Raw genomic sequence first — 17,706 nt, forward strand, 5'->3', positions numbered from 1 at the left:
TTAATCGGTACCAGGGATCGAACTCACAACCACCTGCTTGCAAGGCAGGTACTTATGCCGCTGAGCTAAATCTCCAGCCCCTTATTGTGCCATTTTTACACAAGGAACCTCAGCATTCTTGGATTTTGGTATGTATCGAAAGTTCTAGAATCAAGTCCTTGTAGACACTGTGAGATGACTATAAATTTGTGAATGCTTGTAAGAAATTAATAAAATACTAATTTGTTCAAAGAAATACCTTTTCGCTCATGGATTCTTCAAATTTATGGTTGAAGAGGCATTTATACACTCTGCCTTCACCAGCTTGGGTCTGCAAGATGAAACATGCATATTATTATTACTCTCTGCTGAGCAGTTATGCTGTACACAATCCACACGCCTTTGTGGAACCTTCTATTAAATACACTGGTAGAAAAGCAAGTGAAAGTGTCAGTCTCCTTTCTCATACCTTTATGCTAGAGTCATGAGCCTTTAAGTCAGAAATCAAGGATTTGGTTTTAAAAGTTAAAACCTGCTGTTTTCTTCATTTTAGCCAAAACTATGTATATGTGTTAGCCACAGAATAAATCAGAACAGGATTCCCTAGTAAAGCAAGATTCCTAAAGATAAAATAGACTTCTAAGAACTAAAATTGAGAAGTGAGATAAAATAGAAAAAAAACGCGTGGAATTGGAGAAGCCAACTGTTAGCTCTATGTTAAATCTTTGAGGCTGAGCATCCGATACTATTTTCTGTCATCTTGGGACCAATTCCACCTTCCATTTCAGTAGCTTTTCCACAGCAAGAGTTTGCGATGGTTTATGTTATTTTGGAACAGAGTACTAAAGATGTTTAAAAAGAAAGGGAAGAAAAGAAGAACAGCTTCTGAGCTGACTCACATTTTCACAAAACCTCTCACGATCATCTCGGCATGCGAAATACAAATGCCGGTCTAGATGAAAGTCGTCTGAGGACAGCTCGGCCACGCGGAGAATGGCTTTCTTACATTGCTCCGAGACCTGGACCTTGGGTTCTTTCTCTTCTGCCTCCTTCACCAGGCCTTTCTCCAAGCATGACACCACCTCGCCTTGAGAATGCGCATCCTAGAAGAGCAAGGACACTTACATTTTATAACTTTTTTAAAAAGCAGAATATATTTATTGAGAGAAAGAAAGCTTCTGTCTGAGAGAGAGACAGCAGGGGTCCCCAGTGGGTTGACAAAAACTCTGTCTTTTCTAGGGACTTTTATCAAGTAGAGCCACAAAGTGAGGTAGGTCTAAGGTGCGAAAAACAGGCATGAGGTGGGACAGGACCATGGTCCATATTTTATAACTTTTACTATGTGGGTTTCAAATTTTGTTACAGGAAAAAAACCAACATATTGTTAACTTACTGATGTTCTACTGAGAAATCAAGTGAAAAATCAAATGTGTGGAAGTTAAAGAAAATAGCCTCAATAATCTGTTAGAATATACATGCCATATGCTACAAACGCAATAAAGATCCTGAGAATTTTAAGTATAGGTTAGCACCAAAAGTAAGAACCTGCATTTTTAAAGCTTAAATGTCAGAAGATTCTTAAGAAATGACATCAGCTCTGTGCAGGCTGTGTCAGTCCTGAAGTAACACTGCACAAATCTGAGTTTTCCTCTAAGAGCTAGGCATTTCCTAACCAGTGCTTTCAGTCATGTTAAAAACAAACCAACAGAGCGGCATGATGGTGCATGCCTGTAACCCCCGCACTCCAGAGACTGAGGCAAGAGGATCTTCACAAGTTTGAGACTATCCTGGGCTACAAATTTAGCTCAAGACCAGCCTGAACTGCATAGCGAGACCCTGTATCAAAAACACAAACAAACAAAAACACCAACAAACCTAGCTGGGGAATGTGGCTCAGTGGTACGGTATGTGCTTAGCATGTGCAAGATCCTACATTCGATCCCCAGTACCAAAAAATAATTTAAAAAATAAGAAACCCAAAATAAACCCAAAATCCATTGACAAAGGACTATTAAGTCCTTATTAAGACTCCTTATCTCCTTTTCTACTCTCCTATTTTCAAGCTCCCCAGTATGTACCAACTGGAGTGCAGTATTTTGATGTTCTGAATTGATCTGAAGATGATTCAGTAAGACTATTACTTGTTAGGCATGGTGGTGCACACCTGTAATACCAGCACTCAGGAGGCTGAGGCAGAAGGATCTCGGCAAATTTGAGGTCAGCCTGAATGACACAGCAAGACCATCTCAAACAAAACTATCATCATCTATATCAACTGCTTCTGAAAGTTTTTCTAAAACCGTTCAATTGAATTGTACAGTATATCATCCTGTAGCAACCATAAGCATTCCTTAGTATGTACCAGAAGAAAGTTCTCCTATGTAGTTTCAAAGGCTCTAAACTTCTATGCTCATAAGACATATTACACCTGCATGAGAAGTATAACCTTTAATATAGATTAAACCAAAATAACTGAAAACACAGTGGTACTACCTATTTGCATGCACATAAAATATTGTTATTGAAAATACGAATCTGTGAAACTACAAGTATATAATAAAAGATTCCTAAAGCCAGATAGGAAAGCATGTATTTCTGGCAAAACTTCAGTGAACATTTGTATTTTTTTTTTAATTTACTGTAATTCAACTGGTTCTATAACACATTAATTTCCAGGTGTATTCATGAAAATATTCATCTCAGCACTGGAAATATAGCTCAGTGCCAAAACACCTGCTGGTCAAGCACAAGGTCATGAGTTCAATCCCTGGATGTTTGCCTTTTCTCCTAATCCCGCTATGAAGAGGGGACAGGAAGTTGTAGTATCCACCGTGCAGATGAATGAGCAGAGGCTCTGGAGTTACACAACCCAACCGAGCTGCGGAATGTGAAGCAGCTAACTCTCTACCATTCATCTTTCCGTTCCCCGGTTTACTTTGGGTGGGTGAAACTGCTTGAATTTTATATGGGGTTTTGTACATTTTCCTGAGGACTGTTCATAGTTTTGTTTTCAGAAGGCCTGCAGACCAGAAGTGAGAGGCACACTGCACTGGCAGATGCTCAGACCTCCCTACTCTAGCAGGGCCTGCATCTTCCTCATTGGGTGGAGGAGTTTATCCAATGCATATAATGGGATGACCAAAGAGTGCTTTGGGAAAGAAATAACAAAACAAGGAAACGGAGAGTAGATACCCCAGAAATCTGCAGTAAGACTTACTGTTTTCTTCCTAATTTATGAGTACCACTTAAACAAGGCCTACACATTTCTATCTCTGAAAGAAACAAATCAAAGGTAAAGATCTCAAGGCTGAGGATTTAGCTCAGTGGCAGTAAGTGCCTGCCCGGCAAGTACTAGGCCATGTGTTTGATTATTGGTACAAAAAAAAAAAAAAAAAGACAGAAACGTAACAGCCACTTATTAGTTATAGTACATTAGTGATTAGTATACACATTATGATATAATAACATCCTACTCCAAATTTTAGTAGCTTCTAAAAACTTAGATGGCCACTAGCAATTAAACTTCTTCCAATTTTTAAGACTTTAAATCTTGACCACCAATAATAAAGTATAAAACATCTACAGAACCACACTTTTGGCTGTAAGAATGAAAAGCAAAGTCTTGTGTTTTTTTCATCATTAGCTCTGACAGACTGGATCATACGGGAAATCACTGCTATAAAGCATCAAAAGGTTAAAAATAATAATATGACAGTCAATCTTGATTGAAGTTCAACCTTTAATCTTGGCATTTTATAAAAGGTAAGGAAATGATTTCCATGTCATGAGTCTGCTAAGTATATATTTAGGGTTTGTAATTGTTTTAAATACGCCATCAGAAAGATTAAATATTTAAGATACTATGTTTCTTAATGATTCTATTAGCTGCTTCTTCTTCTTCATATTATTATTAATATTGTTATTATTATTATCTTTTTGAGACAGGGTCTCCTATGCAGTTCAGGCTGGCCCTGAGCTCACTTTGTAGCCCAGGATGGTCTCAAACTTGCAATGATCCTCTTGCCTCAGCCTTCCGAGTGCTGGGATTACAGGAATGTGACACCATGCCCAGCTGTGCCATTTGCTTATTAGATTTAAGGGATTTCATTTTAATTAGAGCATTGCAACACCTCACATTGGCATAAGGTGACAACATCCCTTCCATTAAATCTGTTCATTGTGTATTCAAATAGATCTTTTTTTTTTTTCAAATAAAGACAGTTCAGGGGCCCGGGATTTACCTCAGCGGCTAAGCACCCGCCTGGCAAGCACGAGGTTGTGAGTTCAATCCCAGTACCAACCTCCCCCCTACTCCAAAAAAAAGACAGTTCAGGAATTCTTCCAGAGCCTCTGAGCCATTTGTTTTACCCATTTTAGTTAAACAACCAAATATATAAAAATGGGCTGAGGATACAGCTCTATGGCATAGCACCTGCCTGGCAAGCACAGTCATGAGTTCAACCCTCAGTACCATAAATAAATAAATACATATATACATAGATGTGAACACTTAACAATCAAGGCTACGAGACGGGGAGAACATGGCGGACAGACAACAGCAACTACTGAACGCTCTCTAAAGGCTCGGCTCAGAGGCCAGGAATGATGCGGACTAAGGAGATACGAACCAGTAGAGATATGCTCTGCTGACTCAGGAACGAACTGGGCTGAGAGAATCCAACTTGGAATACAGTCCTGGCGCTAAAATAGGAACAGAAAAATCTCGGTGTGGAGGCTCGACTCCGCGCCATTGGAAACCGCGGTTTGGATTTCCCGCCGCCCGGCGACCGGCTGCCTCCATAGCGGCTCGGCAAGGAGAGACACGCAGAGGCTTGGAAACGGGAGTCTGCGAACGGAGTCGGAAACGCGACGGACAGGGAGGAAGGCTGACTGGTGGCGAGGTGAGCGAGGAACTGACTCCCTACCGCAGGTTGACTCCAGCGGAGGTTTTTCTGGGCGCGGGCAGTCCTGTAAGAGCAGGGCGCGGTGGCAACTGCAGCCGCACGTTTCCCTCTCGGACGGGATTGGTGAAAGGTGCCTGACCGGAGGGACGCTGCTAGCGGACTCCCTAGGCTGGCCTAACCCAGATCCCAGAGCCTGACGGTGGCCCGGAGGAGCGACCGACTCCCGCGTAGGCTGCCTCCTCTGCAACTCCCTGGGGTGCAGCGGTGGGCGGGAACAACTAGCCAGCGCAATTTGATCAAGCTGTGGCTGACAGGCAGGGAAGCCGGGCCTCCTGTGTAAGATTACATTTTATAAGGAACAGAAAATATGGGGAAGGGAAGCAACAAAAAAGGCTCCTCGGCCCCCAATCCTGAGAATCAGGCAGTGGACACTGCACCAATATACATTAAGCGCCATTTAGAGAGCCTCATAGACCAATTCAGGAATGAAGTTATCAATGACCTGAAGCTAGAAGTATGCAGAATAGTTAGAGAAATGCTAAGTACCACCCAGGAAAAAGCAGATGGTGGAATGGAAGAACAGAAAAAGAGGGGAGAATTGCTTGATGGAGAAAACAGAGAAAGCATTGAGTATGTGAAGCAGGTGCAAAGGGACTATCAAGAAATTAAGAAGTCTACCCAAGACTGGCATAACAGCTTGAAAGAAACTAAGGACAGACTATCTAAATTGGAGGGCAGACTTGAAACATGGGAGAATGAAATGAAAAACTTCTTAAAAATAACAAAGAAACACACAGCAATAATACAAAGACAAGAAGATGATAAGAGGAGCCATAACTTAAGGATTAAGAACATAAAAGAAGAAGTAGGGACACAAACAAGTGAACTACAAAAGCTACTCACAGAAATAATCCAGGAGAATTTTCCTAATTTAGCAAAAGGTAAAGATACTCAAATGTATGAGGCATACAGGACCCCAGCTACCTACAACCCTAACAGAGAAACACCCAGGCATATAATAATAAAAATTCCAGAAATTCAATACAAGAACAGAATATTAAAAGCTGTAAGAGACAAGAAACAGATCACTTACAAGGGAAGACCCATCAGAATTACAGCAGATTTCTCTTCACAAACCATCAAATCATGAAGAGCATGGGGAGAAATAATTCAAGCTTTGAAAGATAATAATCTACAGCCAAGATTGAGATATCCTGCACAACTGTCCCTGGAAATTGATGGAAAAACGAGGTGCTTCCAGGATAAAGAGGAACTGGGGGAATTTGCAACCACCAATTCAACCCTACAGAAAGTATTGCAGGATATTCTAAAAAAAGAAAAATACAAAGAACCCAGAAATAGGGGCAGGGAGGCCACAACGAATGGAGCAGAGAACAAAATGAAGAAGACAAACTGACAGCTACTGACAGAAAAAGAGCTCAACAGAAATGAGACAGAGAAGATTGGATGATAGGAACAGCTTTTTTTGGAGAAAATGACATCTTAATAGGTAATGCTGATTTAGTACCATCTTGTTTTGAAGTCTCATCTAGCTTTTGTTCTTCTGTCTCCAATGGTCTAAACAGGTTGTATCTTATTGGATTTTGTTAAGTATGATAGTATAAGAAAAAACCTTTTAAAGACAAGGAGATTATACAGAGACCATTGTTCATTTTCTGTTAGTCGATTCTAAATACTCTATAATGCTGTCATTCTCTTAAATGGATTTACATTGTTTTGATATACTTAATGCTACAGTATATGAAGTTGTACTCAAGGACTTCAGGGAGGGAGTCAATATGGTAACTATTTTTGGGTCAGGATTATCTGGTGGTGAAACACTATTCTGCTTAAATGGTTATGTTTTGATCTGCCCTGTTTCGCTGTTATGCCCTCTTTTTTTCTCAATCTCCACTCCATTATTTACTTTTTTATTTTTATCCATTTAATTAAAGGGAAAAATATAGCAGGATATAATATAGTAACCCACTTTGACTTTCTATTATCTCGATTTGAAGCCCTGTGTTACTCTCACCATCTTGTTTTTGACTGATGTTCCCCTATTCTGTTTTGCTGGATAGTATCAGGTTCGAAAGTTTAGGCATCAGCTGAGAAGATAATGAGATTCATTATAACGCCCATTCTCGTTGACTTTTATCTACTTTTGAAGACCTACAATATCTCCAATGTTTTGGTTTTGTCGGTTTTATTCTTTACGGTTTTGTTCAATTGTATTACAACTAATGATATAGGCAATTCTATTAGAAATAGCGGGAGGCATTATGGTAACCATTGTTGATCACCTTGTATTATGTTTTTATATTATCTATTATGTCCACCCTTTTGACTTGACCGATTCTGTTCTGTTATGTCACATTTGGTTTTACTCTCTTCCAAAAAAGCAACAAGAACCGTGGGAGCAATGAAACCCAAAATGTGTAATAGTCACTGTACAAAAGAGAGGAAAAGAAAGTGCTCTAAACTATATAACTGCATGTATATTTAAATGTATAAGATAGAAAATGATATCACAGAGTTTTATTGGATCATTGAACAGAACTGTCTGCAGTATCATTGTTGGAATGTCCACTCTACAAGCTTTAATTTTGTGACTTGAACAAGTATTTCTAAGATGGCAATATGTAATCCATTAACTAGTGATTTCCTACTGCGCATTTTTTTATTCTGTAAATCTGTATAACTTGTACCCCTTCACTGTTTTTTTTTTCTTTCTTCTCTTTTCTCCTTAAATAAAAATTAAAACAAAACAAAACAAAACAAAACAAAACAAAACAAAAAAAAACAATGAAGGCTACATGTCTAATTATCTAAGGAGAATGAAAGCAAGTGAGGTAACCTACACACATGCACATTATCCATGCAAAAATAAAATTAGGTTAGAAAAGTTTGACTACTAATACGCTGGCTTGAGATATGAATAACAAATGATTCTATAAATGGATTTAATAAGGTAGGGAATGAGGCGCTGAACCCGACACCTTGATATGCTAGGCAAGCACCCAGCTATATCCTGGTCCACAATATGCCTGTATTAATGTTTTTAAATGTTTACTTGAAAAGTACTGCCAATGCCTTGGTCTGGTTTTAGAAGCCTGAGTTAATTTTTCTTCTTCGTATTCTTCGTCCTTAAAAAACCAAAACAAAAACCCCACAGAGGAGAACCTTAATCTCAAAACGTAGGCAAGAACCCAGCTTTTACCTCTGATATAAACCATTTTATTTTGTTGTCTCTGGTATCTTCTATAATCTACTTTGAGAAAATCAGAATGTCGAAATTACTCAAAGTAATTGGCTAAAAGCAAGAAATAATAAAATAATTATTAAACGTATGAAAGTAGTGATCCCATGGTACAGGTCCATAATTAACTCCTTTTGAGGTCACACTCTACTTTTTCTTCAGCTGCTGTAACTCATTTATACTTCTACTTTTGGAAATTTGGGCAAACTGCTCTTTTATTTTTTGTTTGTTTTTTGAGATAGGGTCTCACTGTATACTTCAGGCTGGTTCTGAACTCAACCATCCAGGGCAGGCTGGCCTTGAACACACGATCCTCTCGACAGCTGGGCAGGTATGTGCCACCATACCAGATCACTGCTCTTTTATTTTAACAATAGTTATTTAGAGAAATTTCACAGAATTTGCTAGTATATTTTCTTTGTTCTAAAATTTAGTATGGCAGACAAAATTACTCCAGGTTTTTTTTTTTTTTTTTTTTAATGACATGGTCTCTGAGGGGCTGGGGATTTAGCTCAGCGGCATAAGCGCCTGCCTTGCAAGCAGGCAGTCGTGAGTTTGATCCCCGGTACCGATAAAAAGGAAAAAGACAAAAAATAAACAAATAAAAATAAATGACATGGTCTCACTGTGTAGTTCAGGACCACCCTTATAAGTCACTTTGTAGGGGATTTAGCTCAGCGACATAAGCGCCCACCTTGCAAGCAGGCAGTCGTGAGTTCGATCCCTGGTACCGATAAAAACAAAAACAAAACAAAAAAAAAAGTCACTTTGTAGCCCAGGCTGGCTTCGAATTCACAGTGATCTTCTGCCTGCCTCACCCTCGACGGCTAGATGACGGCGTGTACCACCGTCAGCTACTATAGTTTTAAAACCATGGCATTTATGTGTTCATATAGACATGGCACAAACATATCAACCACGAGCCTACTTTGTCTAGGTCTATAATCCAGGACTTAGGAGGCTGAGAAACAATTTGAGGCTAGCCTGGGCTACACGGTAAGACCCTGTCTCAAATAAAACAAAAAGAAACCAAACCCCTGAATAAACAATTCTGTCATAGCCTTCGGCTCCAGCAACACTGATTCCTGCTGCTAATTCAACTGACTGCACTGCTGTTTCCTTGATGTCAAAGACAAGAACTACTATAAAGAAAAGGGGATCGTAATGGTCTACTCCACCCTGTGACCAAGGATCACAAATGTGAATGTGTCATCGCTGATCCCTCAAAAATCTGGCTAAAGCACTATGTGGAAATTTTCAAAGAGGTAAGGTTTGGAACTGGATAAATCTCCATCACCCCACATAAAGCCAGAGGAGCTTCCTAAATCACCCTGGGTGACTTAAGGCTTTTATGTCATTTCTAGAGTCTTTCAGGAAGGAAAAAAAACCATCTGTTCTTACTAACACTTGATCTTTCTTTGGTTGTCTGAAAGCTTTATGCCAAAGTGATAGAGCTTTAAAGATGACTCAGAGTTATCTTAGGAGGACAGGGACCCGTGCTGACAGAAAGACAGAACCCACGCCTAGGTGACAACCACTAAAATTCAGCACTAAAATCTTTGTGTGAGCCGAGCCATTATCCTGAATTATGAGGTCCTATACCACACTTCTTTTGCAAAAACACTTGCAAACCACAAACAGCAAAGAGACAGATGCGCTGTCTGTGACAGTGCACCTCTATAACCCAGCACTCTGGGAGGCTGTGGCAGGAGGAAGAAGTTCAAGCCTGAGGGACATAAATGAGGCTCTGTCTCAAAAAATGAAGGGGCTGGGGAGACACGGCTCAGTGTGAAGGCCTGGGGTTCAACCCTAGTAAAGAGAAATAAAGATAGAGACAGACAGACAGACAGACAGATGGAGAGAGAGGTTTTATTTTCCATCCTACTCCCTAAACAACAGATTAATGAGCAGCAGCAACTAACAGCTGGTACAGAGGGCTCAGACCACCTCTGCCCTCTCCCGTTGGCATTCATTACTTTCATGCACTTCTTTCATTTTTGCTGAGACACAAATTCAGGATAAACCTGGCCAACCCTGCATTGGGACCTTCTGGTTGCCAGGCTAATAATTTCACACACAAAACAGCTATGACTAACGAAGAAGAAACCAGCTAGTGGGGGCTGGGGATTTAGCTCAGCGGCATAAGCGCCTGCCTTGCAAGCAGGCAGTCGTGAGTTCGATCCCTGGTACCGGTAAAAACGAAAAAGACAAAAAAAAAAAAAAAAAAAAAAAAAGAAACCAGCTAGTGAGTTATTTTCTGCACTTACTATAACTGGTTCTGAGATGGAGATGGTAATTTACCACAATCACAGAGCATCTCTGTTCCAATAAGTTAGAAATACCTTCACATATGTTAAAAGTTTCCTAATATTTAAATATTTCACTTTACAGATAGAGACAAGCTCATGTGTCTGCTAAGTAATTTTTAAATAGTGAACATGAGGAGAAAGATCAGAGAACTCAGGCCTCTCCTTTGCCACAGGTGCATTGTGGGTAATATTTTGAAGGTAATTCCAGTTTTTTGGGATTTTTTTTTTTTTTTGGTACCCATACTGGAGATCAAACCCAGGGCATTCTATCACTGAGCTACATCCCAGCCTTTTTCATCCGTTTTTTATTTTGAGAAAGGATCTCATTAAGTTGCCCAGGCTGCCCTGAACTTGCAGCCCTCCCGCCTCAGTCTTCCAAGCAGGTGCAATTACAGGTGCATAACACTGTCCCAGTAATACCGCCCTGAGCTGATACTAATCCCTCCACTTCCCCACAAAATGCTAAAACATTCTGTTACAAACATATAAAATCCAGTCACAGGTCAGCTGATTTCAGATCTGTGGGTACCTAGGCAAGTTTTAACTTCAATTGTGCAGTCACTGTCAATCCTAAAGTTCGCCCTTGTGAGTTGTCCCATGGTTTTCCTTTACCGAGTTCACAGGTTCCCCGTGGTAAAGCCAAAGTGATATACCTTTTCACCAAGCCGAATGCTGCCACATTTCAGAATGTTGATGTCATTTTTGCAGTCATCCATGAAGCCGCATATTAAACGGTAATCACTGAAAATGATGGCCGTCATCTTGGTAATGTACTGGTGACACTGATACTCGGTGATGTTGCCTCGGTGATCCACCAAGCAGGAAACCATGTAACCTTTCCCAACTGGTTCATCAGCACATTCCTTAATCTGTTCAGAACAAAGTAGCTTTGTTACAAGTATTCTGTGCTCATAAAAAACAACACTTTTTTCTTTTTTAAGACAAGGTCTCATTATGTAGTTCAGGCTGGCCTCGAATGCACTGTGTCTAGCTTCAAACTCAAAGCAAGGCCCCTGTCTCAGTCTCCAGAGTGCTGAGATTACAGGTGTGCACCGTCACGCTCAGATTTAACTGGTCTTTTGGAACTTATAGCAAGCTTGTTTGTATCACTGAAAGCTCAAAAAGCATCACTGCAATAGATCATTCCACAAGTTATCCTATAAGCAACTGGGTCTCTTTAATTCCAGTAGCAAAGTCAGACCAAATCAAAAGCTTAGTGTAAAAGATTTTGTATACTTTTAAGGAAAAAAACTAAGGAATTTAAGTAAACAGTCAATGGCTTTAGAGGTAGCAGAGATTTTCAGCAGTTGGGGTGAACATTCTTTCAGTTTACTCTTAAACACATTTTTGTAATCCCTAAAAAATAGGGCCATGAGTATATCCCTAAACTTGTTTGCTTAGCAAACGGCATTAAGTTCAAAAGCAATAGAAAGGGAAAAAATGGTCACTTAAAATCCCAGCATTTGCAACTCAATCACAAGAAAAAAATCCTGCATTAAATACATAGCTAGTTTTGGGTTTTAAGACTTAATGGTACGGGGCTGGGTATTTAGCTCAGCGGCATAAGCACCTGCCTTGCAAGCAGGCAGTCGTGAGTTCGATCCCTGGTACCGGTAAAAACGAAAAAGACAAAAAAAAAAAAAAAAAAGACTTAATGGCACAACGAAGTATGCATATGGACCCTAATACCAGGCAATGAGTAGTTTAAAAATCTGTGGAAAAACCAAGAGCACATTTTGAACTGCAGCCCTAATAATAAACCAAACATATTTAGTTTCAATTACTTGAGGCTTTCCTGAAATGTGGAGAGGTAGTACACACTGTATTTCAGTTTACTACCAATTAGAAAAGGGTACAGTGTTTGAATGAGACGTTCCAACCATTCTGCTGGCTAATACTTTCCTTACTAAGATTAACAGCAAAACAGCGTAAGTTCAGTCGGGAGCCAAGGAGCACATCTCAAAGCCCAGCACCTGGCAGGCTAAGGCAAAAGGACAAGTTCAAGTCCTTTCTGGGCAACTTAGCAAGACTCTGTCTCTACATAATCTCAGTGCCCTCACTTAGCTCGGTGTGAAGGCCTGAGTTCAAGGTCCAGTACCACAAACAGTGTTAAAACAGTAATGTGTGATACAGTACGCGCCTAGCATGTACTAGGCCCCAAGTTCAATCTCCAGGAGAGAGAAAGAGAGGCAGGCAGGCAGGCAATTGAAGAGGCTGGAGAGCTGATTCCTGGGGTGCATTAGAAAAATATTTGAGTATTTAGCTCAGGTGTGGAGAGTAAATAAGGTAGGTTTTGCAGATATTCTTGTGATGTTCTTTTGCTATATGAAAACAGGATTTTCAAATGTTAAAAAAAAAAAAAAGATAACACAATGGGGCTGGGGATATAGCTCAGTGGCACAAATGCCTACCTGGCAAAGTGCAAGGTCTGGAGTTCAATTCCTGGTATCAAAAAAAGGAGCAGGAAACAGAATAAAAGATGTTCTGACAACTATGTTCTGCAGGAGGAGGAGGGGAAGGGGAAGGAGAAGAAGAGGAAAAAGAAAAAGAAGGTGGTGGTACTAACAGAATAAATGATGTTCTGACAACTATGTCCTTCCTAATGTAGTACTTAATTTTCCTGACTCCTGTATAATCTCTTTATAGAGAGAGTTGTGCTTACTTGATCTTTTACAAAACTGTAACACCAAAAAAGGTCACAGAGTCACCACAAAGGATCACTAGTTACATTATGAAGACGGCAACCTAAGGCAAAGCGTGAAATTACCAGGATGGATATGTATACATCCTGAATTAAATGTCCACACGGCAATCAAACCCATACTATTTAATGCTGATATAAAATGGGGCAAAACAAATATGTACATGCATTCTAATGGGTCCAAAAAAAGAAAAAAGCAACCTATTTACTGTTTTTCCCACTGTACTGAGGGTTGAACCCAGGGCTTTCTGCTTATGAGGCCGGTGCTGCACCACTGAGCAACAGCCCATCCCTCTACTTATTAGTAATAATACCACAGAAAGTGAGAATACACACACATTTACAGCTCAAGTCTGGGAATGATTCTTCCCAGTATTTCTTTCTATCATTAAGTAATTACTCTTCCTCTTGAGATTTTCAAGTTGGAGGTTTAGATCATATAGCCAGCTAAAGGAATTTAAGATGTAAAATATTAAAGCTAGGAGTCAAAGACCAATTTTCTAAAAAAATGCTCAATATGGAGGGCCACGGCTTTAAAAGACTAAAGCATAATTTTCATATTTCAATGTGCAAAAATGTACGGCTTTCTGGGGTTTCTACCGCTGCCACAATTTGCAGGCAAGCAAGGCAGTGCATAACTATAAACCCTGCACTTGGGAGGCTCAGGAAGGAGGACTGCTACAAGCTCGAGGCCAGCCTGAACTATGTAGAGATTTTATCTCAAAAACAAAACAAAACAAAACAGCCCCCGACAATTTTCATTAATATCCTATCATTTGTTCTTTACATTGAGCCAAAAAATTTCAAAAAATTCTCCCATTGTTATCTGTACAGTACAATGTATTTTCATTGTTTCTTTTCTTTATACTCAGTATCAATGTATAACTATGAACATGAACAGCTGGAACCTTCCTAGCACTAACTCCTGTTATTAGAAGCATATGCCTCTGTGGCCCAAGGGCCAAACCAGAGCACTGATGAACGTAAACCTCCTAGGAAACAGGTGTGGGCTTGCCTCAGGCAGGAAAGGTGTGAAAGGTGAGTGAGCGACCGTGACAGCTCCACTGGTACACAGAATGTGTGGGGACCAACCGAACCGGACCTGAAGCATCCCAGTCAACAGCAGCTCACCACAAGGGCAGGCAGTGTTAACAAAAGAAATCGCATCATATCCCCTCTTCCTATCCACAACCAAGAGAGACATGAGTTACAAGTAAAGTATCTGAGTCGTTCCACTCTTAATGACTGGTCTGGTCAAGAGATGTCCATTTTCTTTTCTAAGTCATAAGTATTCACAATACTCTTTTACCACCTACCTCTGATATGGTTGATTTGCAAACCTCTCTGGCCACAGATTCAAATTTGGGATCGGTAGTTAGGTTCAGCTTGTAATTCCACAACAACTACATCCAAAGAGAAATCCATGCAAAGGAAAAAAGTTTCCAGTTAGAAGATTATGATATTTATCATCAGTGGTCACTACACATGACACAAACCAATTACACGGTCAAATAAAGCATACTTGCATGGTGAGTAACAAAAAGTAACATAAAATGTCATTACATCCACAGATAAAAGGGAAAAAACATGCAGACAAAACCCAGTACCATTCAAACATTTTTCTTTATTAAAGGATGATTTTTAAAAATTATGTATTAAAATCATACAGTGTCAAGAAAAAAATAAATATTAAAGTTTTCGAAGAAAAAAACAGGTTGCAGCAGCTAACTTAGCTTGAATGATAAAGTCTAACCCAGCAGTTCAGAAGTGGCAAACTGGAAGATTTCATTACCAACAAGTACTTTCATTTTTCAGACAGAGTCTCACCATGTAGTTTGGGCTGGCCTTGAGCTCACTCTGTAGCCCAGAGTGGCCTCACACTTGCAGTGATCTTGCCCTTTATCCTCCCTAGTGCAGGATTGCATGTGCATATAATCCAACAGCCCAGCCCAACAATGCTTTTACAGGTCAGTTTTATGAAGGAGCTCAGAGTCCACTTTCCGGAGTGATCTATCTCATTTCCTTTAAAACCCTTGGCTTGACTCTACACTACTTCAAGCGACTGCTTTTTGTTCTTTTAGCGCCACTGGGATAGAACTCAGGGCGTGCGCGTGCTGGGGGAGGGCTCCACCACTGTGCGGTAGCCTCAGTCCTATACAATTATTTTAACATGTGTCAGTCTAGAATAAAATCTATCCAAAGCCATTATTACTTAGTTGAGGGTTGAATATTATTTTTTCTTTGCAACTTCAGTTAAACATTTTTATTGAGAGATTCCACTTCTGAAAAGTAGCAAGAATGAGGCTTCAAACCGTTCAGTAGGAGATGCAGAGCAGAGACTCTAGCTAAGCAGAACACGAAGAGACTGGTTTGGAGGGGATCCACTCGCTTCTAACTGCAGTACTCCACGACGCTTAGCACCTGCACTGCATCATTTATGATCTAGGAGTTGGCAAATTAAGAGGCAGAAGTAGGCATTTATGGAGTGCACAATCTGCTCCAGGCACTGTGTTGGGGACTATAGCACAAAGCAGAAGGTGAAAGACAGACTGCCCAGTAATGACTGAGGCCAACTTACACGGAGCAGTGCATGGCATCACAGGTACCACAGCAGCATGGAGGAGCACCCACGGGGAAACAGGACAGCAGTTTGGCCAGGGAAGGTTTTCCAGGGAAAATGCTATCTACAGTGATGATCCCAGAAGACCAGCAGAAGTCAGCAGGATAAAAGGGCAGGGAAATCAATCAATCAGTCCTTAGAAAGTATAATCTATGGTCAGGCATAGTGATGAACTTCTGTAATCCTAGCACTTGGGAGGCTGGGCAGGAGAATCTCCATGAGTCTGAGACCAGCCTGGGTTATACAGTGGCCAGCCTGAACTATATAGCTACACTCTGTCTCAAAAAAGGGAAAAATATATATATATGAGGAGCAGCAAGGAGGTCACAGCGGCTTAAGTGTAGCAAGGGACAACACAGGTAGAACTCAGACAGCAGGCCATCGTCAAGAACTGGAGAGGCTAACATTGAGGAAAAGGCTTGAGGGGTCTGGGCTGAGCAGTTACACATCTGACTCATTTGTTGTTGGGGTCACTCAGGCCACAGCATGGACCACAGAGGAAGAGGACCAGGAAGAGGAGGTTACTTAGGAGGCTCTTACTGGAGAGAGTGGGATGGCTCAGCTCAGTGACGGTGGCCTGATTCGGAAATACATCAAAAGGTATGGGACAAAGAGAGAAAGAGGAAATCAAGGTTTCTGATTTGAGCAACAAGAAAAATAAAGGAGCTACTAACTGATGCGGGGGAGAAGGTAGGAGTGAAGGGTTGAAGGTGGAAAATCAAGAGTTTGGTTCTGGAAACAAACATCAGATAAAAACAAAAACGTTGGGCAGCTGTAAGCACCTGCCTGGCAAGCACAAGGTCACAAATTCAATCCCCAGCACCAAAAAGAAAAGAAAAGAAAGCAAAAGAACAAATGCTGGCTGGGGATTTAGCTCAGTGGTATAAGTCCCTGCCTGGCAAGCATGAGGTCATGAGTTCGATCCCTAGTACAAGGAAGGAAGGAAGGAAAAGAAGAGAAAGAAAAAGATGAATGGATAGATGGATAAACAGATGTGGAAACACAGTAGAAGCTGAACTTAGTGGAAAGTTCAAGCTGGAAAAAAGACAAGAATCACAACTTGGGAAGTAGCAACTGCCCCTCTTGCGGAAGGAGGTGTCTGGCTGAGAAGCCACGTGCCCGGGCAGCATAACACTTTCCCCATCCTGTGCCACAGGTTCAGGCCCCTTCTGTAGACACAGCTGAGTAAGAGTCATGCCTTCAGGGAAGCTCAAAGTATGACACACCCATTGGGTCTTTATAACTCATTTATGGTTCTTCCCAGTCCACATGAAAGTTACCACCTGGGTCACTCTGATCACAAACAATGCTGCTTAGAAACTCAGCTGACATTTTATTCTTATCACGTTAAAAGGAGAACTGAGCTGAGAAATTAACAGAATTCATGGTTGTGCACACCTATAATCCCTGCTAGATGGCTGAGGCAGGAGGATGGTAATGTTTGGTTTGGTTTTTTGAGACAAGGTCTCACTATACAATCCATTCTGGCTGTTAACTTTTTGTGATCCTCCTGCCTCAGCCTACCACATACTGGGACTACAAGTGTGCACCAACACATTTGGTTGGGGACAGCAAATTTAACCCTAGCTTGGGCAATTTAGCAACTTAGCAAGAACTTATCTCAACATATAAAAAATGAAAAGGGCTGGAGATATAGTTTAAAGGCCCTGGTTTGTGATCAGAATGACTCAGTACGGGGAGGGAAGATCAAGTTTTCATTAGAAGACTTTGCTTATGTTTTCTAGGGCTATTATAAGCTGCTGCAAATGTTTTCTTCTGCATGTCCTTTTATGTAGATTTATAAGCAGCTGTGTTGGGGAAACATCTAGAACTGAAATGGCTGGTCATAACAGGTCTATGTTCAGCTTTGTAGTTGAAAATATCAAAAAACTTTACAGCCAATCCCAGCACTGGGGAGGTCGAGGCAGGAGGAT

At 40.7% G+C, this 17,706-nt stretch overlaps 1 protein-coding gene across 1 annotated transcript in view; it reads right to left on the reverse strand.

Moving 5' to 3' along the window:
- Nucleotides 1-17,706, reverse strand: part of Glg1 (golgi glycoprotein 1) — a 117,245-nt gene that overhangs the window by 41,555 nt on the left and 57,984 nt on the right. The window contains exons 3-6 of the mRNA XM_005004609.4: nt 14,469-14,555; nt 11,105-11,320; nt 879-1,082; nt 239-310 (exon numbers count right to left, since the gene is read on the reverse strand). Of these exons, the coding sequence (XP_005004666.1) occupies nt 239-310; nt 879-1,082; nt 11,105-11,320; nt 14,469-14,555 (579 nt within the window). The remainder of the gene's footprint in view (nt 1-238; nt 311-878; nt 1,083-11,104; nt 11,321-14,468; nt 14,556-17,706) is intronic.

This window comes from Cavia porcellus, unplaced genomic scaffold (genome assembly GCF_034190915.1).
Source record: "Cavia porcellus strain 051 isolate PalLab524CR breed Dunkin Hartley unplaced genomic scaffold, mCavPor4.1 scaffold_4, whole genome shotgun sequence".
Lineage (NCBI taxonomy): Eukaryota > Metazoa > Chordata > Mammalia > Rodentia > Caviidae > Cavia > Cavia porcellus.